Source organism: Buteo buteo, chromosome 5 (assembly GCF_964188355.1).
Source record: "Buteo buteo chromosome 5, bButBut1.hap1.1, whole genome shotgun sequence".
NCBI lineage: Eukaryota > Metazoa > Chordata > Aves > Accipitriformes > Accipitridae > Buteo > Buteo buteo.
In genome coordinates this window covers 31,570,533-31,594,689 of record NC_134175.1, presented here as the reverse complement: position 1 = coordinate 31,594,689, position 24,157 = coordinate 31,570,533, and the positions used below count along the sequence as shown (strand labels likewise).

Genomic DNA, 24,157 nt, shown 5'->3' with positions numbered 1-24,157 from the left:
ATAAAGCCTATTGCCTGTTGTACATGCAATTATTGCCTTACCATAAAACTGCATGGCTTCATAGACACCCAATGTTATAAATTAACTGGAGACAAAACTTCTAAAAATTCTTAAAGAAAAAGCTCCCTAGCCTCAGGGTCTATCAGAATTTTTCTAATGGAAATTTCAAATGTCTCGTCAAAAACATTTGAAAATTGATCCTAGCCCTTACAGATTGCACAGATCTGAATTTACAACTCCATCCATAGAAAAAGGAATCTTATGATAGTGGTTTTACCCTGATTTTCTGAGAAAAAGTGTATTACATCTCCTTTGTGAGTGTTTCTGACCATCTGTCTTTCTGTATGTTCACTCCCTTCCCCGCCCCAAAAACCCAAAACAAAACAAAACCCTTTTGAACCCAGCAGGCTGTAGTAAACTATATTTGACAGAGTGGCAATCTCAAAGATCATAAGATTCCACAGGTTTGGTGAAAATAAGCAGCTGTGAAAAAGAGATGCTTACAGTATCCTACTGCCCAAAAGGTAGAGCATAAGCTCACCTTTTATTGGCCAGCAGATATTCCAGATATGACTGAGAGATCATGACTGCTGAACCTCCAACAATATCACTAAGAGTCTCTGCTTTCCTAGACAGACAAGAATCCAATTTAGAAGCTCAAATTAATGGGCATTTGGGTTTCAGTGCAGTCTTCAAACTATTTGCTTTTGCTCTTTATTTGGTGTTCTTTATGATTAAATTGCCTGTATTTAACATTAAATGTTACCAGTTATTCTGAACTTACTGTCAATATTCACAGGCGTGGCTTTTGTCTTCTACCTGACCTTCACCAGAGATTTAGATATCAATTCTCAAAAAGCAGTTGTCTTGCCGAGATTGTTTTGAAACGTTCCCATATCCTTCCCCATGGACGTGCCTGCTATTCTGATTAGGTCATTGATGTTTACTTTGTCAGGTGACCTCCTAAGGTGTTTGATGTTATCTGTGGTGATAAGGCATTTTTCCTGGGATGTATTACAGAGTTTTCTGTTAACATCCTTAAAACTGAAATCAAACTGCATTTACCCCCCCCATGTGTTAGTTTGAGATGCGTACTACTGCATATACACGACTCTGGGCTAGAACATTACAGATTACAAAAACAAACTGAAATTTTTATGGTCACGCTTATGGAAATCTGTCTCCCTTTGCACCATCTGTATTCTGAATCTTGTCTTCACAAGTTTTCTTTTGATTTCTTCTCCAACACAAAATCCATTTCCTTGATCTATTACTACTTAGTGCTTCATTTCCTTTATATTTTGCATGCAGTCTCCTAAATATCTCCTGAAGGTAAGAGGCACAGTTACCTTATTGAGAACTGTAATCTTTCAGCAATTACTTTTAGTGTTCAGAAGAGTGGTCTTAAGTCAGTGAGTGTTGGAAATGATCGTATGGAGCAAAGTCCAGGAAGTGTAGCACAGGTGCTGACAACAGCATTATCTGGTTTATACAAATGCCACCTGGTCAGAGCAGATGGTAAACTGCCACAAAGCAAGTGAATGCTAAAATGTTGTTAATGCTCCATACAAACAGGATGCTAGTTGATTTTCTTTAATTTTGTTGAGCTGTAATACAGCAACACAATCTGCTTGTGATTGGTAACCATGGTTATAGTCATTCATAAATTCTGGTTTGATTTTGATAAGAACAGCTGTACTGACAATATAACTAAAATATACAAGGAGCAATATGTTTGCTGTCCATGTATACTCTCTAAAAATAACTCTTCTGAAATGCTGAAAAAGCAGTATTTGAAGCTATGGCAGTTCAGCAAAGTAAGATTGCTGAAATTATTGGCATCAAAAAGGCAATTTAAAGTAATTAATAGTAACCACAACAGTAAAAAGGAAAAGACTTATACATTCTGAGATTACCTACTTTGTTTGCTGCTTGTTACCTGACAACATTTTTTCCATACGTGAGCAAAATGAGGCAGCTCAATTTACTTCCTGGTCATTACAAAAATGGTAACTGTTCTTATATAGAAAATAAGACCTGACAGAGTTCATTGCGGTAGTGATAAGAGGAATGCTTTATAGAAATCAGTTCATAAGGTATTGCATCTCGACAGCTGCTTCATTGGCTGAATGTTATACTATCATAACAAAAGTGTGAAATCATTCGGAACGTTTACAGCGCTCTGAAATCAGTGTGTGTCCTGCATCTGTTAGAAGCTGGCCTTCCTACCTCTGATAATGTATTCTGAAGTACTCACACCTGAAGGAATGACCATAACAAATACTGAAGCCAGCTTTCATGGGCTAGGTGGGGTGGGTCTGCAGTATTTCTGGAACAGCTCTAACATCTGAGTTTTGTCTTCCAGGTTGACACAATGGAGGTTATGCGACACCCTGAGGAAACAACTAACATGAAGCGGCAAACTATGGCTTCCTATTTTAGGGTACAGAAGTTAAATTGTAAACAAACATTTTGGTGAAGAACAATAGATATATCTAAAATATTTCTGCGATTGTGAGATCAAAGAGAATAATAAGAGAATTTTTTTATTCTGTCGTGAGGCCTTTGTAGACTCATAAATTTTCTTTTGCTCCTTTTCTTTTTGTTTCTCATACTTGTACTTTTATAATTTTGCTGAGTACATTGATAACAGAATCTAGAGTCTAGACTAATTCCATCTAAAATGCTGGAGGTCTAGAACAGGCCTCTTTATGAACAGAAGACTGATTTTGTGCAAATAAAGTAGCTGTCGTTACTAAAGCCTTCATATTTTTTCACAAGCTCAGGCATACCTACTTTTAAAGATTAAGATTTGTCATTTGTGCTAATAAGTAAAAACAATCCATCTTTTGGAAGTACTGTTAGAAATCATATGAATTGCCATTTTATCTGTAGTAATCCTGTCTGGGGTAATGTATATTCTGCTTGTGTGTTTAAATCAAACAGGTAAGGAAAAGGCATTGAGAATATTAGAACTGGAAGGTTAAGAGTCAGAAAACCCCCACACCAATCCAAGGCTGTTGGTTAGTGTTTTTTCTTGTGGTCATTGGAGAGTGGAAAAGTTTTGAGCAGCTGGTCCTCAGGCTGCACTTGTACCATGCAGAATGGAAGTTCACAGGGCTGTGCTAGCCAGTGTGGGTCAAAGCTTCATGCTGTGTAGGAATACCTGTTTTCTTTTTCGTGCAAGATAGTGTAAGGAAAGGCAGAGAGGAAGCTGATGTATACTGAGATGTTGCCCCAGTGTGGAGGGTACAAGGACACACATTCAGACTTGTAATACAAGTGTGGATTTAGAGTGGTCTTGCAAAGAACTATGCAGATGTCAGCTGTGTAGGAACGGTAAAAAAAAAAAAAAAGGCGGGGGTGGGGAGTGGGGGAGTGAGTGTGAAACTATGCCATAATATGGATGCAGCCTACAGCAAAGTGACCGCAGTCAGCTTGGAATTGTACGTGATTTTGAGATTGAGTATATTTGCAACAAATACTTATCGTACAGTGGATTAATGAGGTGAGGATGGAGCAAAAGTATCAGTATTCAGAGGAATCATTAGAAAAGCAGATAATGTGATCTGATCACACTTTTTCATTTTACTGTAAAATGCAATGGAATAAATTGTTTTCCTTGTCCAGAGTAGACAGGAAAAGAAGTAATGGGCCTATGTTTCAGCAGGAAGCTTTTGGTTAGATATTAAGAACATTATGAATAGTCATGATAATGTAGCACTTCAATAGATTGTCCAGGCAGACTGTGCAGTCTATATCCTCAGTGATTCCGAAAAATGGATTAAACAGAGATGTTCCTGAAATAGTAGAGATACATCTAGTGTTCTCCTTGGGCAGAGGACTGAACTGATGACCTTTTGCAACCCTTTCCCCATGATTTTCTGTGATTGTTTCACAGTAAAGCTTGTTCTTCTGTTGGGGATATTTGATTTGTCAAATGTGCCTACAGTAGAATTATAGTTAGGACATTTTTCAGTTAATTTTTTTTTTAATATGGGCCTTCTTCAACAACAGAAATGTGGTATAAGGAGAGACAAAGAGAAAGGTGTAAGAAGTAAGAAATAAGAACTAGAATAATTTAATTTTTTTTTACAATTGAAAACTTTTGATAGGTTCTGGGTTTTAGCCAAAAGCTTCAAAATTATTAAAACGTCAATGCAGGCTAACATTACAGATTAAAATATAATCAAGCATTACATACTGTTTACAAATACATATCTCCTGCTTAAGTAGTTGGATTGCAGTTTTGTGTGCATCTTTTTTATTTTCCTCATTAGTATTCCCTCATGGATCTTTTATCCAAAATGGTTGTTGGACAGCCTCACTTTATCCGCTGCATTAAACCTAACGATGATCGAGAAGCACTGACATTTTCTTATGAGAGAGTTCTACTGCAGCTACGATACACTGGAATTCTGGAAACTGTCAAAATACGTCAAAAAGGGTATTCTCATCGCATCCTCTTTGAAGAGTTTGTGAAAAGGTAAGGCTTCTATAATATGGCTGTTGTTTTAAAACTCCATTCAATAAAATATATTCTATTTTTAAGTACAGAACGTTCTACAAACATTGGTTTGTACATGGTCTGATTCTCTAATGAGAGCAGTGACTATCAGAGATAAAGACTACATGAGATATCTGAGCTCTAATGGAGAAAAGTCAATGTGAGACCAGCAGTGAGCTCTTAGTATTCAGTAGCAAGCCTGTCCCCATGGTTCACTCAGCAGAGGCAACAAGTGCAAATCATGCATCACGCTCAGGTAATACAAGGCTTTGGAATGTCAGTGACCTTCAGCCATTGTATGAAGAATGTATGCATGCTTAAGAATGAACTGATGTAAAAGCTTTAGATTTAGAAATATTCCTCATAATAGCTTTGTAGCCTCATAGTCATTTCTCTTGGAGATACCACGAATTATAACCAGATCTCTGTTCACTTGAACCCGTGTCATGGCTACTATTACTGACTTTAATACTATTCTCAATCTCAAAAAGTTATGAATTTCATTCAGGAAATGCTGTTGTCTTTATGATGGCAATATGTTTATATGATCATTATGGTTTCCTCTAGATTTAATTTTTTTTGTGTGTAGTATTTACTGTTTTCCAGTCTGTAGGACTGATAATTCAATAATGGAGCAGGAGCAGAAGCAGTACCGTTAAGCAATCAACTACTCAACAGTAGGAACAAGTAGTGAATGGCTAAATCAAGCATTTAGTGCTGTTTTCTGAACTGGAGGTTGCTCATCCAGACAATATAGAGTTAATGAATCTACTGAAAGCAAGTCATACATATGATGCTAGAGGGAAGGAGCTGATTATGTTTTTGAGAAAGAGGAGACACAAAGTTTCACAGACCTTTCTAAAACCCAGAGATTGGGTAAATTTGCGTGTGTAAATCAGTCATTTGGGTTTGGAAATCTGTGGTCCTTTTGTAGAGAGATGTTGAACCATAGCTTAATTCATTCTGAAAAATTCTGAAATTTTCTGATTTGTAATATATTAGTATGCCAAAGGAATATGTAATAGGAAAACACTAGAGATATATATCCCAGGAAGGATAACTAACATGTTTGTTTGTCCATAAAAGCAATTTAATTTTCAGACATGATCTCCCCCAATTTTTTTTTTGTTATACATGACTAATCTTAGTAAGGTCACACTATTCTAAAGCAGGTTTAAGAGAGATTAATTTTTGTGATCACTAACACATCTTTGCAACATCTTTAAAAGGCTGAAGGCAGAATTACTAACCTTAACTTCTATCCAATTTACACATAAGTGAACTAAGATTAACTCCACTGAAATTAGTGTAAATTGAGAGGAAATTAGGCCTCCTCTTATCAGTAGATTCTTTTCATTCAAAAGTACACTGAACTTGAAAAGTCATGGTAATAAAAGCAGCGCTGACTGTAGCTTTTCATTCCTGCAGATAAGGGCAAGTTGTGTTTAACATCTTGTCAGATACTCCCCAAGTTTTTAGTCCAACTTGATGTAATTCTTTCAGGAAAGAAAGTCAATGTGACAAGGGAAGTGGGGCAAGATTTAGCAATTTGCCCAACAGCATAGAAGACTTCCTGAGTTCAGAATATAAATGGGGGGCAAAAGAGGAGATGTTCTTGCTCCTTTGTTCGGTTCATGCTTCATTTTTAAACAAATTCTATTCTGTTTTGCTCTTGAAAACAAACAAACAAACAAACAATGGTTAATAAACCTATCAATGGAACAAGAAACATTTTACTTCAACTTACAGCCATGACTAGTCAAGTGTTTTTAGGAAGCAGTTGAATACATAAAAATGTTTGAGAAAACAGGTCAAATGCTAAACAGATTGGCACATCTTTGTTCATAATCAAAAAGACATTAGGCAAGTATGAACAAGAGTTTCAAAATGTCAGTAAATGTGAGGATATCAAAGATTTTCTAAGCCAGCAAGTTAATTGGTATTTTGATCCTTTTGAGCAACTGAACAACAAAATGGATGAGCCAGCACTTTTTCTCCCTTGATGTTATTAAACAAATAGGTGTGCTTCTTATCTGCCTGTTCAATAATGCTGTTTTGTAAACTCTTAGCAGGAAATATGAGGACAAAACAATCAAAGGCAGGGAACAGAACCATTCAGGGTTTATCAGGTGGGAGGTAAACAAAAGATAAAGCTCTGTCTAATGTTACTCTTTACTGTCTTCTGTTTTCATGTAGAACAGATTATTTCAGTGTTGCAAACCTGGAGGTAGTTTATTGGGTTAAAAAACAGATGGTGAGAAGAGGACTTAATTGTAACTCATTCACACGATGTTTCTTCAGCCAAGTATACAACCATCTGTTTTATGTATATAAGTATACATATTCTTAAAGTAGGAAATTGTAATCTGCAGCCCCTGTAAACACTGTACACCTCTCAAGTCTTAGGCACTTTGTCTCTGTTGGCCTTGTCTCAAACTCCATGCCATCATGTGTCTGTCTTTCATGTTTGCTGTGAAGCAGCACAGATGCTTTCTCAGGCTGGAATCCCCAGGTTTCAGACACAGGTTAGTAACCTGATCAGGCAACCAGGTGTGCCTGGCTTGTGGGGCCACATAGTGACCGTGCACTGCACGGCAGCTAAGGGAGGTGTGCTTTCTAGCAGGGACCTGCACTGAAAGTCCCACTGGATGGGACACTCCTTGCTATATCTGAGTGCCCAGGCACCTGGAGCTTCACATGACTTGATGTTGTATGCAGGTGTGTCCTCACCACATATTCCCCAGCTGTATGTACCTTTTATGTAATGTGGCATATACTGTACCATGGGTTGAAAAATAAGGGACTTGAGAGTCTGCTGGTGCTAAATGCTTGAAGTGCCTCATTAGCACATGGGAACGTGTTGAGAAGTTTTGTACAAGTTTCATTTAAGGATTGGCTTTTTAATTCTTCTCTGCCTGTTTTTCTGCATTAAAGTTCTTTGCACTGCATTAGGATGCAGGATACACTTTTCATATAAGCACTGCCTCCTCCACAGGAGCCAGATGATATTACTGAGATCATACACTCATGGCAATACCAGTGCTATTACTGTAACAGTGATCCTAGTGAGGTTTGTTCTGCTTTTTCAGTCTCACAGTGCAAATTTGCATAAGGTCACTGTTGGTACACCTGGTATACACAGTCTCCAAACTGTCAGTGTTACATTTCTCATGACCATATAAAGCCTCATTGACCTTAATGAGTCACATTCTGTGTTGAGTGGAGCTAGGAAAAAAACCTGGTCGAATATTGCAAAATCCTGTAAAACTTGTTACCTCAGTACATGCTTTCTTATAACCCCCAAAATTCAGTGGTGATAGACTTGTTTATTATTCGAAATCAGGGAAGCACTGAATTAAATTAGAAGTCAACAGGTTTGCTACAGAGAAAAGAAATGCTTGCTTTTCAAATGATATGTTTTTAATGCAAGCTTACTTTTAACACAGTGCACTCTACCAAAGTCCTTAAGTGATTTCTGGAAACAAAACTGTAACATCTCCCATATTTTTATTTTACTATTATGCATGGAAATGATTGTTATTTGTTTCAGTAGCCTTAAGATTTTGCCAGATCTTTATAATGTTTCTGTACATTTTAAATATGGTAAGCTACTTTACTTTCCACATATACTTTCTAGACTTTTGTCATTCACAGACCACTGGTAAACAGCTGCAGGATGGAGAAGATAGGAAACCTCTAGGGGTGAAAAGTCTGCTAACCCCTTTTGAACTGTATATGCAGAATGGTCCAAATTATGCCATTCTGAGAGTATTTTTGTGATCTGTGATCAGATATGTTTATCTGATGATTTACAGCATGAGTGTTAGGTATCTGTTACTGAATTTCAAGACTATCTTAGATGTTTTTCCATTTTTCATTTACATTTCTTCATTCATACTCTCAATACAGAGTCAAATGCAGTTAGTTGTATGAATTCAGATGTGAAAGTTTCTGAAAGAGGTGAGATACAACCAATACAAGTTAGGAATTTTTGAAAGTTATTTAATGGCTCTTTCATTGCTAACTAAAGAAAAACGTGGGGTTTTTTTAAATTTTCCAACTCCAGGGATGAGGAGGAACAAACGTCTTTTGGAATGTTGAGAATCTCTCTACTATTGCTGGGGGTCTGGCTAGAAAGGGATTTTGCACTCTTGCACCTCATGCTTTTCACATATCATTATCCATTCTCCACCTCAGGCCAGTATATTTTAGTACAAAGATTTATTTTAAAGAGAAAAAGGGTTAATCATTACTTTTTTGAGTTAATTGTGTAGAAATGATGCTGCCATTAAGTCTGGAATGTGAAGGGAACTTTACTAAGAGACACTGGTATAGTAGTTAATGGTGCTGTTTAAATGCTATTTATTGAACAGTTCCACAGTTCACCCTTTAAGGAGAGGAGAGAAATTGAACCATATGTTTACAATCAGTTTATCTAATCTAAAACCACCAACAGTAAAATACCTTGGCCATAACCAGCTAGTTAATGCATTGCATCATTCTGAAGTCTTCCATATCTTGGCATACTTGGATGTCTTTAACATTTAACCTTAACTCTGCATGTCCTAGCTTTGCAATTGTTGATGTGGGGATAAATTCAACTTTTAAAAAATGTTGGTTTAAGCCTAGCGACTACTAAGTACAGTTAATCCCATTTTAATGTATGTTTTGTCTGGAATACTATTCATGTCCATGAAGTTTGTAGTGCCGTGTAAGAACCATTGGTTAAGAAATATGCAATTTCAGAGTTTCATCAGCTCTGAAAAAGTAGTTCTTCTGAGGGGAAATTACTTTTCTCTTACTTAGTCTTACTGCTAGTGAGAATGTGATTAGTCAAGTACTTTTAGGAAACGTGGAGATGAATATGTGTCACGTGTAGGAGATTTTCAAGCAGGATGTATAACCTGAGAAAATAACGTATTTTTGCACAAACATGAAACAACACATGAAGGACTATAAACTTTATTTTTAAAAATAGAAATTAAAGCATTGGCTTAACATAAAAGAGCACTGAAGTATTCCAGACTACTGCATTTTTTGCTGGAATAACAAATGCAAATATGGAAATAAAAAAGTAGAGTTGTGAAATTTTCATCTCATCAGGAAACAAATGTGATTTCTCGCTCTGCTTTTCTGCAATTATCTGGTTTCTTCTCTTGGTGAAATGTTATAGAGGTCACTGTGATCTCTGTGCAGGAGATTTACATAAGTATGACAGAAGTGAAATTAGGCCAATAAATCAAAATGAACAGTTGTAGTTGCATATACCCCAAAGTTTTGTGTGCATTCCCAGACGTTTTCTCTACCATTTCACCATGTACAATATTTGCACACTGTTACCAGATACATTAAGGTGAAACGTTTTACCTTCCTCCAAAATATCCCATATGGTCCATTGCTGTACAAAGATTTTAGATTAGGTAAAATAATTGGATGACCCTATGTGGCCCATGCTGTGCTGCCATGCAGTTATCCTGAGCACCTGGAGTCAAACTACTTGCGCATCTGTAGTTACATGATTCAGTCGTGAAAGCAGGCACCAGATGGAAAACAAAGTGTTTGCTTAAAAAAATGCATGGATTTGAGCTTTGGAACACTAATCTAGAGACTTTTTACTGTGCAGAATGCAAACTCTAAAAGCAGTTCTGGAAATTGCCCGTCTCTCAGTGCTAGACCTTATTTCTGATGAGTAGAGTCATTTCTGCCTTATTTTTGATGACATAAAGGAACAGGAAGACCTGATGTTGAAAATCCGACATCCCAGTGCGTTTAACCAGTTACAGGAGTTTTCTGTGCAGTGGTTGGATCAATCGAAACATTTGGAAAAACACCATTTAGAGGAAGTTTTTATGAAATACTGGGAGGCAATATGTTTACATACAGAAACTGAAGTTATTCCCGTAGTTTGTAAAGTTACTGTCATTCTGAATAGCTTGCTTTCTTAGAAGACAGATAAATGTAGATTTATAAAAACATTTGTTGAGGTAAGAAAAATGGACATTGCTTTATTTATGGGGGTTTTTTTGAGTATCAAAAGCAACTACATTCTAGATCATGAGAGTGTGCTAATGGAGAGGGTGCTACATTTGAAAGATATTGATGTGTGTCATAAACAAAATGGTATAGTCAGGCATGTAAATTGCATAGCTCAAAAATACTTTTTAGTGAGGTATTTGTCACAAATAAGAAGTCAACTTCTCAGTAATTAGAATGTCATTGCTAAGATAGTAAGATTCAAAAATTAAGAGATCCCCCTTGACTATTTTATTGCATCAGTGCTATCTAAAAACTTGTGTGGTTTTAAAACTCCCAACTACAACATGCCTTAAAAGATGTATGAACAACCAGAAAACTAATATCACTCACTTGAATCCTTCCTTCCTTCTAAGGAAAGGAACTGCTTAAGTTACATACACGTGTAAATAACATGGCTATCTGAACTGGCTTTTGAAGCAAACAGTAATTTACTTAGTGCAACTTCCCTGATGTGTCTGTCAAGTATCTGTTGAAATTGCATGATATCACAAATTGTTTGTGATATGTATATTTTAAATCAGAGTTTTATTAGTGCAATTCATAATACCATTTGTCTTGTGAAAACTGCCATCATTACATTCAGTAATAAGGTGGAGGAAACATACTTTTTTTCTTTTAAAATGCACTGTGTCTCTCCATATGTACTAAATGGCATGACTCAGTATTTTGAAAGACTTGGCTAAAGAATTTGCAATATCATGTTATTGAGAAAGTAATTGCATTAAAAATAACTCAGTAATACATAATCTCCTATCATTATTCAGAGTGGGCAATGTCTCCGGTTGGTGAATATCTGAGTCTCTGGTCCAGGACTGATGCCAATGCTTCTGTCTTCAGACATAATTTCATTCCCCTTTGGTCTTGTTTGACTATTTTACTGGTTCTTTTTTATTTCTTATGACAACTGGAGCTAATATATAGAGATAACTACAGCTAATATTTGAAAATCATATTCTCCCAATTCTAAAAAAAAAAAAAAAAAAAAAAAAAAGTCTTGCGCTATTCCATTCTTTCTAATTGCTTCTCCATATTTTCTTCAGTATGAGGTGGGATATTTTCTTGCCTTTATGTGGCTACAGAGGAATCTGTGTTTGAGGTTCACTGGTTGGATTCTTCTCTTTATGTTTTAAAGAACATCTGATGGCTCTTCCCCATGCTAATAATTAAGAGAATGGTTTGCTCAAACTGCCAGTTCCTCTCAAACACAATGTAAATAGAGTAGCACTGGTAGAAGTATAACTTAATAAAGACCAAGACAACACATGGTGGTTCGTAAATGAGAGCTGAGGTGGCAGTTGCTACCATCTGACAATGTACTTGTGCTAAAATAACCTTAAATTTGTAAACTAACTGGCACATGTTCTCGCTGTTACTTAATTTTTTGCAAGTAGAGTTACTTAAATACTATAGAACCATTCTTCATTAATGCATAGTGGCTTTACAGGTAGGGATTGGTCCATTCATTCTTAATTCAGTTGAAACATGTTTGCATCCCTTTTTCATTAACTATTTGCACAATAATGTTATTTCACATAAGTGTTAAGGGCTGTTCTTTGCAAGGGAATGTGGACAAAAGAAAAGTCAATGTTGTTTAGTATGGGCCGGCTCCAAAGGCCACTAAAATTGATCATAATCGTTCCAATTGATTGCTTATCCCAGTGAAACAGGAAAAAGACATCATGCCTAATGACTTAATCATAACCACAGAAATCCTTGTGAGTAAAGAAAACTATTACATTCATATCAGGAGTAATTCACTTGTTCTTTCTTTAAAATAGCTGCTAGTTCTGTTTAACCATCAGCACTGATAAAATCCTTGCCAATACAATAGCAGCGACAATTGCTTTAATTATGCATATGTGGAGGTGTGAAACACAAGTGGGTACTCATGAAGTCTGAACATCTTGCTGTCTGTAAATTAAGATTGATATGAGCGTTGTTTTTACTGTAAACCAATCTTTATTCTTCACACACAATGGCAGCCTTTCAGCTTCAATAATCAGTCAGTATCACTGTATCATTGTGCTGCCTACCCTCCTAGTGCTGGCCTTTATCTTCACTGACGGAGAACCCTCAGTCTTTCTATTAGGCATACTGAAAATGGGAAGCTCCCCTGAGTTCTGTTGATGGAAGTGATCTTGTTACAAGCTCAAAAGCCTTGGACTTCTTATGTGGATTTATGCTTCCCAAAGAATGTCAAGGCCATTTATATTTCTTTGTGGAAAATGACTGATACCAGTTACTAAAATACTGAATATTCTGAAATGCCTTTTTTGGCATGTCTCATAAGAAACAGGCAGCAGGTCATGATAACTTACTTTTGGTGCTTTTGTCTTTCTTTGGTGCTAGTATTTGACTTTTCTCCCACTCGGAAATCTGTAAAGGTCCATCGAACACCTAGGGGAGCACCTGCTTATTCAACAGAAATTGCAGACTTGCAGTGAGATGTAACTGTGCCAAAGTGTGTTATGCAGCTCTGTAGATGGTGTACTTATTTTACACGTTATGCAAAAGGTTTTATTTTTGCCTTCCTTTCTATTACTCTGATTTCTAGCACTTTTCCTTATTCTCCCTGTCCTTCATTCACTTGCTCACCTGAAAAATTCAAAGCAACCTTAGGTGTTCCCTAAGTTGCACTGGTTTGTGAAAGACCTTTATGGATGATTACACTGACTGGGGATTTCTCAAATGCAGCAGATTCGTCACCACTATGGTACCACTTATTGTCCTGTGTCATGTATATGCTTAAATATCTGTTCGTGATAGCTGTGTCATGATTTATGAAGAAGACTGAGTATAAGGGAGAATTTAGCCTATGAGTTCTAGAGATGCAGCTCTGAGCTAGAGAAGAGCAGTGAAAGTACATATTGATTGTCAAGTCAATTCTTTCTTTGTCATTTGGTTTTGCAGGTATTACTGCCTTGCATTCAAGGCACACGAGACTCCCCTTGGTAGCAGAGAAAACTGTCTTGCCATTTTGGAGAAATCTAAACTAGACAACTGGATTCTTGGGAAAACCAAGGTAGAGGGTGCCAACATTTTCTCAAGGATATTATCCTTTTAGCAAAACATGTCTAACAGCGTTTTGAAAAGTACTGCATGAATGAACAAAAGAGCAAGGAATTTGCTCCAGTTAGCCTCCCAGGTTACGAATGTGCCCTCCCTAGCTAGCTGAGTTAGTGCTGCAAGAGGAGGGGTGCATTGGGTACCTCCCCAAAGCACATTCTGCACAGGGCTGCCTTTATAAGGGCAGTACATCTGCTAGTGTCCCCACTGTGGTAGTGCCTCCTTGAAGTTCCTCCTGCTCTTAACCATAGCATGACTGAAACTTCACGTGCTGGCCCATCCAGTGAGACTGGTTAGTACATTATTAATTTGTGGAGTTTCACGTGAGATCCTTCTGACTCTGTCAAGAGCCTTTGGTCATGGTTTAAAATGGAGTGGGTGACTTTTGTAAAAAGGATGCTATACAGTATCTTGAGTTGGTTTACAGTGCACAACGGAAAAACTAGGAGAATTTTCTGCTCAAGACCCAGATAAAGTGTATGTAAGCACCCACAGGATTTGCCCCCCAAAGCAGTATGCTGTTAGACAATACTAAGTTTAAAAACAAATTCAACCCAGGATTTATCTTCTCACTATCAAGAAAGGCTATATTTCAAAATTGTTGATACCTGAAAATAACCCCCTGGCCAATTTACTTTGTAAAGGGGGTAAATATGTGATTTTGCAATGGGGTGATTATAATCAGTGGAATAATGAAATTCCACAAGCACACTGAGAGCAAATATTTGATGCACAAGATTGCTATGATATCAGCAACCAGTATTTTATCAGTTTTCTCAGCAACGGTGCCCTAAAATAGTCTGACATAAGACTAATGAAAAGGTAGAATACAAGAGGTTATGTTACTGCCTGCATGTAATACTGATATTTTTTTTTTGTTCCATTTCAGGTTTTTCTAAAGTATTACCATATAGAGCAGTTAAATTTGTTCCTGCGAGAAGTTATAGGGAGAGTGGTGGTCATGCAAGCCTATATCAAGGGATGGCTTGGAGCAAGGAGATACAAGAAAGTCAAAGAGAAAAGAGAAAATAGTGCTGTTACCATACAGTCAGGTAAATGTTCACATTCCCTATTTCATTGAGTGTTTTTGCATTTCAGGCTGTTAAATTGCATGTACATTATTTATTCATTCATAATAGTTTATTATGAAATCAAAATAACCGGAGGTACTTTTCTCTCCAGCTAATTGATGCAAATATTATTGATTTACTTCTAAGGTGTCATATTAGTATTTGGTAATGTCTTTATTTAAATATTTTAGTATTTTGGATGTGATGCCTGTGCACAAAATGAAAATGTTGTTAGGTATGTCTATGCTAGCATGCAGCACTTAAATGAAATGCAGTAGCATGCCCTCCCCCACCATGCATACCAGAATTCCAGATAACATACATTGTGGGGTGGCCCAAGAGGCTGGTTATCAGTAATTCAGCAGGCTTCCTTATAAAGAATTTGGGGAGCTGAGTGAGGGGGGGAGTTCTTGTGCTGACATGATCACGCACCTTTGCCTTTTGGGTTAGGACATCAGTGAGCACATGGTGACAATTAAAATTTGGATGAGTGAAGTGGTGTTTGAAGTTGTGGGGATATCAATACTACAGTTGTGAACCCAAAGTTCAACATGTGGGTGGGTGGGGAAGAGGCATTGGTGGTGGGGGCTGGAGTGGTTATGGCAGGAGGGATGAAAGTTTCAGCACATCTCTGACTCTGTAGACTCTGTAGCACTTCCTTAAATAAATGTAATTTCCAGCACATGGGTTTGTATTTTTAGCCTGGAGAGGATATGAAGCTCGCAGGAAGTACAAGGAAATAAGGAACAGAAGAACTGATGCCGCTATACATATTCAAGCAGGTAATTAAAACATTATTTCATTTGCCAACACCTATTTTGCTGTGGGTAATTTCATGTGTCAGTGTTTATAGCCAAGAGAAATGCAACTACAGTCCAAACAAAAACTATCAAAAACATTTCTTCTGATCATTTGTTCTTCAGTATCAAATGACATCAGTGACAGGTATCAGGCACTTTGGGCTTCTTCTAAGTACTTCTCTGGAAGCAAAACATACTGATTAAAACCTATTGAGTTAATTCTTTAAGATTCTTCTGAGCACAGTCTGTATGATTCAACTATATGTAGAGCTGATATGAAGCACTGGATTGATTTGACTAACAGTATGGATGGGAGGCACTGGACATACATTTCTCTGTCTTTGTGTCAAGCCCTGATCTTGGCAGGTTGCCAGGTTTTTGTTTTGACTGCTTGCTGTGTTTGCCAGCTTTGGCCAATCTTTTGACTCTCTGCCAGACTCCTATGCAGCCATATCAATATGAATTTGAATAAACTTTAAAGAGATTATTGGAAGAACAGGCCCATAGGGCTGTGTAGGTCTCTAGTAGAGAGCAGGGTACCATATGGCACAGAAATCTAAGAACCAGTGCCTCAATGGTGTTTTCAGATGCTGCCAATATGAAGCAGCCTCCATATGATGCAGTGTAATACACCTTCCCTGTCCAACCCCAGGTTGAAAGACTAGCCGATCAAAAATGAGTTGTGGCAAATATGTTTACAGATAAACCAAGGTACCACCTTTATTCTACCAGCTTCCCGTGCTATAATTCCTTAAGCTTTGTCACCTCTCTATTCTGTATCATATAGTCTAAAAGTCTGAAGTCTATAGTCTGAAAAAGATGTGTTCTAAATATTCGTTTACTTTGTTCTCAAGGCATTTCCAGTAAATTTGTTTTTCTTTTGTCTAAGTTTTCTACTCTGAAATTAAGCATTGCAGTGACTTTCAGCAGAAAACAGAATACCAGTCTGGTTACAGAAATGAACAGAGTATCATTAGGATAAAATAATAATTTATAGCTTTGCATGCATACTGTTTTGTAGAATCATAAACTATAGCTCTAGGGTCAAATGCAGAATATTCCGTTAAATGGAGAACTGTTAAGGAGAAATTTTTTCTCCCATTACAATAAGCACTGAAGGACTGCATAAGCACCCTCTCCCCTTCTTCCTCTCCTTTGTGTTGTCATTTTCTATTGTTTTCATGATAGCACAGACAGTAGATCTTAAAGTAGCGCCTGCAGCTGTTTTCTGGAGTATTTGCTACATTTACACATGGCCATACCTGCACTTTGATTTCCTGACTTATAACAGCCTTTTGCCATAAAATGGAAAGTGAAGCAGTTGACCCATCACTGTCCCACTATTACCAGTACCTTAAGATGAGAGTTATCTCAGGTTCAGTAGGAAGCTGGTGTATAGCAGTATAACTTGGATACTGGTAGGGGACATCCTGCCTTAGAGTTTTATCCAGCTAGATTTCTTAGGCATGTAGGAGAACTAGCTCTTTAGAGAAAGCAACTGATCTATTCTGCTCTTTGCACACATGGGAGAGATTCAGAGCTGTGTTCCTTCCTGCCATCGCTTAGACGCTGCGTTGAACATGGCAGAGCAGAGGCAGTGGGAGTGTATGCATACCCTTGAATTTGGACACTTCTATTGAGCCCTCTGGACCTAATGCTGGAGGAATGTTAGCACTCTTCCCACTAACACACATCCTGTCTTCCTTTGTAACCTGGCACTTGACAGTTTCAGTGATCAGTCTGGGTGAATAAGCATGAGGACTATAGGGTTAAGAGTGACACAGTGCACCTTTGTATTAATTAGGCTGTCTGCTCCTCCTATCTTTGGCATTGCATTTGAAGGGGTATAGTAATAATAATAATCCTCAACACATTTCTGTCTGCCTTTGAAAACCTTTATCTAGGACTTCTTATTTGAAAATTATTCTTGTGCACATTTTCTCTTCTCTACATGCTAAGTATTCTGTGTTTCAAATAAAAGCTCATGCTTGCTAATGGTGGCCATTTTCCAGGTTTTAAAATACACTGACAGTCTTTCTGTTGTTTACATCACACTGTCCAAGTGCCTAGTGACATGGAGACAAAAGCAGCTCCAAATCTCTCCCTTCCCTGCACATCTTATAATGTGAATGTGTAGTTCAAGGCAGCTTTTCAGTAAAATGGAGTATGATCACCTTTGTATTTCTTTTTTTAAATGAGCCATTTCAGGCAGTGAGATAGATTGTTTGCATTTGTCATCCAGACATTAGCAAAACCATATAATTAAAATATATGTACTTCCCTCTCCTTTCCCTCCCCCCCTGCTCAAGCAGGCCTTGAAATTTAGGAAGCATTTGGCTTACATGTTTCTACAGAACAGCACATATTGAAATTTGTTTTCCTTTCATCTCTTTCCCAATAAAAGCAGCCGCTCGGCTTATCCCTTTAGCTTCCTCAGAACTTCCTTTCAGAATTCCCGATCTATTACAGCACATTCACATACCAGAAACAAGATGCCTTTTCATGCTGTCAACCTTTTTCATCTGAAATGTAAATTAATTCTTGCTGGTACGCTTTGACAGAGATCAAAGTAGGGGTATTAACCTTATTGGGCCTTCTCTTCATCAGAATCAGTTCCAAAGACTGTGAGGGTAGTGTTAGGAGGCCAGTCTTCACTGTTATCTATGGCCCTCCTCCAGGCAGTCCTCTGTCTACAAGTCAGCATTTCAAAGGCGCTGATTTCTTTTGTAAATGACCTTATCATTACTTTAAACTGTGTGAAAAATGATTTGCCTGAATAATTCTTGCAGGATTATCCTGCTCATTTTAATTGTGGGGGGACTTCATTCAGATTCCAGGATATTGTTTAAGTGGTTTTGACAGCAAGTGATCATAGCCTGATACAAAGGAGGAACACAGCTCCTGATTGGAAACCTCTTGACTTGTTCAGATTGTTCATTTCTTGCAAGTCAGTCTTTGAGGTAGGCTGCATTTGCATTTTAAAAATAAACAGATGCCTTTCAAATACATGAGCTGGTGGTCTGGAGATCTCTGTGGGCCCAGCAGTTCACTATCCATTGAAGAAACGTTGGAAGAAAAAACAAACTTAGAAAAAAAACAACCCTCACAATATACATGAGGATACAATTCCTGCATGTATTATATTACCCGAAAAAATTACATTCTTTCAGATGGGGGAAAATACCCTTGCTAGGAAACAAAATATTTGTGAATTTAAATTAGGTGGGGAAGAAAAAGCTACCCTACTTCAGCGTATCTACATCACAGGTTCTCAGAATACACAGATCTTATTAGACTCATGGCTAAAATGGTACACAAGGTACACAAGGTCTTTCCTACTTCTTCCAGTCACACTTTCCCAAACTGTGAAGTTTCGAAAATGCTAATTTTTAGCTTAGAGGCAAATTGTAAAGAATGATTTTGTGTAAAGTGTTTGAGTTAACAATACTTTGCACTTCCGAGTATTTCTTTGTAATTGGGATTTGTATTGTTTTGATTTATATCTACATAAAAGGAAAAATATTTTGTTAAAATAAAGAATTTTTTAAAATTATGTTGTCAGATTCACAGCTGGTTTAAATCGGTGTACATCCACTGAATCATCTGACTGAAATGTTGCTGCACTGATTTACCTCACATGCAAGTCTCATTTAATGTTTCTTTGTATTAGAATAATGGACTAATTAGAATTTAAAACAATAGATAATACAATTGAAAAAGTATGTTTTTTAGTTATGATAGCATGTATTTCCATGCAGTGGGACTGTTGTCCTGAAAGACTTAAGGGAGGATTTTAATCTGGTTATTTCATTTGTGAACTAACATTGCCAATGCCAAATGAGTGGTGCATGCGATTCACTTAGATCCAAGGTGACATCACTGAATTCATTTTAATTAGGCCCACTTTAGCCATCTGGGATATACTGTGCAGCTCTGGTCAGGACTGAGTTTAACTATGCTTCCAGAGGTGAAAGGCAAATGACTAATCCATTGAGCCACCATCTCCTCCTCCAACACGTGCTCACACACTCACCATATGTCACATTGTATTGGAAAATTCTTTACCAAGAACCCAAGATTTGGGGTCTTTTTTTTTTTTTTTTTTTTTTTTTTATGAAAAGTGATGGATGTTCAGAAGGAAACCAGATGAAGCATCACTTTGTAAAATGCTTTCTTTCTGTAACTTCTGCCCATGCAGTGTTGCTCACTATTTACATATCTCTAACATGTGCTTCTGGCAAAATTTACTCCATTATAATAAAAAAAAAGAGGGCCTGAGAACAGCTGTAATTTACTATTTTACATTTATAATAAATGTAAGCTTTTAATAAAAGTGTTACCTTTGGGATTTTCAACAGCAAAGATTTAATGTTTGCTTCAATAGAAGACAAGGAAGTATTTCTTGAAAACCCTATGTTCACCTATTTATATCACTGTGTACATGTGTGTGTCCATGTATTCGGCTAATACTGTTGTATAGATCTAAGAATTACATGAGTAAAATGTTCCAAAAACTTCTAAGCATGTTATAAATCTATCTAAAAATATATTTTTTTTTAATTTTCCTGAAAATAACAACCACTAAGTAGCAGATGCAGTTTTACTTTTTTATATCACTAATTTTCTTCCTTTTAACTACGTTGTCAGTGTGAGAACCATTGAAGAGATGTACGTGTTTCTCTTAATGGCAGCTGAACTTACTCGTTGTATTACCTTGATTTCACATTCAGGGTAAACCAGACTGGTTTGTACAGGCTGCACAGCTTTGATTAACTTTACTCTTCCATCTCTTTGTGTTCTGTACTAGCTTAGGGCATCCAGTAATTCTTCACTTTTAGTATCTATCTCTCGTTACCATTAAAAGACTCCTGCCCTTGCAGGGAACATGTTAAGAAGAGTGAAAAGGCCTTATGATTTTGAAGTATGATGTCCTACATTCTATCCCCATCTCTGAGCTAAGCTCTGTCGATGTGAGTACATCTGCATTTCCTTTTGTTTTCTCTCGTGTTTTTGAGGAGTGAAAAGGAGACCATTCTTACTGGATTTCATGCCCTTGCTAAAATCAGGAAGGGACAACAATGTAAGTTGTCCAACAATACGTTGGAAAATCTATTCCATTCCCTTGCTGATATTGACAAAGAGTTTCGCAGTCATCTTCACTTTCTTTTCTTTGACCAAATCTCAAGATCAGAGGCTGTAATGCATGGTAATTAAAGACCCTATGTCCAAGTGGTGATGTGCATCAGTGACACCAGTCTTGATGGCAGCCTTGGTGAGTCTTCCTAATAGTCACTGCTTGTTACTGATAGTTACTGCTTGTACGTGAGAACTTGTGACTTGCTTTCTCGTAATCCTTCTGCCAGAGAACTTAAGGGGTTTTTTTCTGCCATTAAACAGGCATCACCCAATACCTATCCAGAGTGAGAGGTGAAAGAGGGGAGGTATTCATGGGACCCAGCAAAGGATGTGACTCTCTATCCCTTTTACTGTTCATTAGAGTTAATTTGGCAGGGAGTGAAGAATCAGATTCATGGGCTCCAAATCCTCTCAGATGTTGTTAGTTAAGCTGCTGAATGCTCTTTTAACTAGGCAAATTAAGAAAGTGATATGCTGTTCATAGCAAATCAACTTCTGATTACAAACTACCATGATATCTTCTCTTCAGCAAGCATGAGCTTTAATTTCCAAGTTGCTGTTATGTGCTATTTTAGGTGATATTATAGATTAAAAATGTGTCTGTGTAGAAGATGTCTGCTTAACATGATTTTTTATGACTGAGAATGAATCCTTCTGCTGTTTAAAATACGACTTCATCTCCTTTCTTCATACTTCTTGTATATAGACCTGTGATTGTTTAGTTTTGATCTTTCTACACTGTGCTTCACAGTTTGTTCTGTAACTATATATTCCCTATGGGAATCAGAGGGAAAATGCCTGGACTTTGCCTATCTGGAATTGTGCAACATTGTGTGTAATGTATATGCCTTGGTACTTAGACCTTAAACCAAAGGTTTTTAACTGCAAGACACCAAATTTCAGACTCGCTGAGGTAAATATATTCTTGGTTTGCTAGGTGCTGGAGCTGACAGAAAATGCACCTTGTGTGAGAATTGATCAGTACAAGAAGTAAAAATTCATGTCCTAAATTGTGGCACATAAAACATTTAACACTGAGTTACTAATAGTGCTAAAATTAAGTTCAGTTCCTATTTTGCTTTTCAGATCCTGTCATCTTTGGCTATGTAAAGATCAGGGTTAAAGATACTGTTGCTGGAAAGTTTCGAATATAGACTGGATAAGGTGAAAATGAGGTGACAGCTGGTAATCATTCTTCTTCAATGATGCAGTGATTGTTCATGGAGCAGTAGCAACATGAGTCTGCTAATTTCACACTCTTTGAGCCAAGTGCTTAGTGTCAAAACCAGCACCAGTCAGTAATGCAAATTGCTGTGATGGAGCAGCTTCCCAGCTTCTCAGACTCCCCCAGTAGAATTCTCTGCATATGCATTTCTTTTGAAACATTATAGATCCAGTTAATAAATGTTGAAAAGATGCAGTCCTACTAACACTCGATGAAGCTTTTGAGAGAGAGAGAAGTTTGTTTATCCTGCTGCTTCACTTATCCCATGAGTCAAAGGGAAAGTAGGAAAAATACAGCCGTTTACCTGTCAGATTCAAGATATTCTAGAAGAATGTTAGAAACCAGCTTGCGGAAAGGTTAAGTTGAAGAGGAACTGATTTTGAAAATATGTATGAAAACAAAAGACAGGTTAAAAACTATGTTTTTTAAATCAGATATAGTAGGTTTTATGTAGTGAATGAGGAAAAGACCGAAATGGTTATACTGACATTAATAAGAGTCTCTGGGAAAAAGAATTTTAAAAAATAAAATCACAGTAGCTATCAGGGTTGATTTTATAGACACACACACATGCAAACAACTAATAAAAGTTGAGAAATTACTAAGGATAAAACTGAAGTTTATCTTATTAGTTTGGTTGTTTCAGTGCTTCTTTATTTTTATAGTAGCCCATCAACTGACTGATACTCAGCATGTTTCAGCTGCAGAGAGGTGGCTGCTGGCCAGCTGTCTCTGCTGCCAATATCAGAGTAGGCTCCTTGTCTGGTCAGTAGGGGATAGTTAAGGATTGGAAGCCTGATCACATGGGGCAAGTGAATGCTTGCCTCATCTCTGCCAGACAGACTGACTTTTCCAGTCTGATTATTAAGGGTGGAAAGTTCCTCAGCCTCACGATACCTGAGCTCTGTATTCCGTACAACACCTCAGCAGGCCCAACTTCTGTCATGCCTTCTGTAAAGTGAATGGTTATTTTTTTTAGTAACCTCTCATTAAAAGGCAATTTTTGCAGCTTCTTACCCTGGAAACCTCAGTAACACTGAAACACTTAGATTGTTATGGAGCATTGCATACCACAGCTTGGACTGTTCAGGTGGTTTTCATTTTCTTATACTGCACAATTAAGTGCAACACCACATACTTTTGTGGAGGTAGGTGGCTGAAAAAAAGACCATTAACACTATACAGGAATTAAAATAGAAAAGAAGGGTTTAGTTACAGCCCTTTCCTAAGGGAAAGAGCAGATGCAATCAAGGTAGCTCTATTTTGTTTCCTCCACCATCTTTTCATTATGCAAAAAAACCCCACCCATGAATGGGGAGCTAAATTTATAAAAGTAGTTAAATGTAAGAAAAGTGAAATCAATTATCTCATAATTTGGTAATAAATGAGGGACTGTAAATTCCACAGGGTCTTTATTCTCTGTTGTGTAGGTAATGTCCACTTCTAGCGTTTTCATAAAATCAGAGGTGTGAGATACAGGGAAAACTTGCTAATCTTCTGATCAACTTCTTTGTTCTCAATTTATTCTATATTTATTCTGCCTCCTGATTTCCTTTTGTAATCTACAATGTTATCTTGACCCTGATTCTACATGAGGTTACCCTAGACCCCATTTCTATGCCTATCCTGCATCTCACTGTCATATTTAACCCTGGACTCTAGGAATCCCAATGAGGGGTCTCTTCTCCTCCTTTGGGTGATTAGTCCCCAGACTGACTCTGCTTTTACACGTGTTTAGTGTGCTTAGAAGCTTTCCTGGACGGGGAAGGTTTTTTCCTCAAAATCATAGTATTTCCTGATCTTAGCTCCAATTTTCTTTCACATATCATCTCACTGTTTAAGTTGCAGTCCTACTAGATAATAAACAACTCCTTTCCCTCACAACCCTCAGCCTTCTTATTCAGCAACTGCTTGTTGTACCCTTCAGCTATGGCATTGATACTGTACTTCATTTCTTCGTTATTCAGCCCTCCCCTTTTATCAAGGTATTTCTACTTAAATAATGCTTGAAATAAACCCTACAAAAAATAAAATTTTACAATTTCTGGGTTTAAGTGTACATTGCAATACATTTAGTCTTTTGACCTAAGTGCAGTATGTATTGCTATTTGTGGTTTGTGCTGGAGCTTTATTACTAACTGCTCACAGGTGTCCAGAATTCAAGCAAATTCATGTCAGATAAAACTACAGAAGTAATTAAGTAATTTAGGTATCCAAATTCAGAGACAGTTGATGGAAATAAAAGGATGTAGATCTCTTCAAAATGTTATTCATTGCTATTTTCTTTGCCATTTCATTTCAGTGCATGTTTGTTACT

At 37.3% G+C, this 24,157-nt stretch overlaps 1 protein-coding gene across 1 annotated transcript in view; it reads left to right on the top strand.

Moving 5' to 3' along the window:
- Positions 1 to 24,157, top strand: part of MYO3B (myosin IIIB) — a 213,236-nt gene that overhangs the window by 133,346 nt on the left and 55,733 nt on the right. Inside the window, exons 26-30 of the mRNA XM_075028469.1 lie at positions 2,366 to 2,443; positions 4,281 to 4,486; positions 13,454 to 13,565; positions 14,499 to 14,661; positions 15,381 to 15,461. Coding sequence (XP_074884570.1) covers positions 2,366 to 2,443; positions 4,281 to 4,486; positions 13,454 to 13,565; positions 14,499 to 14,661; positions 15,381 to 15,461 — 640 coding nt within the window. The remainder of the gene's footprint in view (positions 1 to 2,365; positions 2,444 to 4,280; positions 4,487 to 13,453; positions 13,566 to 14,498; positions 14,662 to 15,380; positions 15,462 to 24,157) is intronic.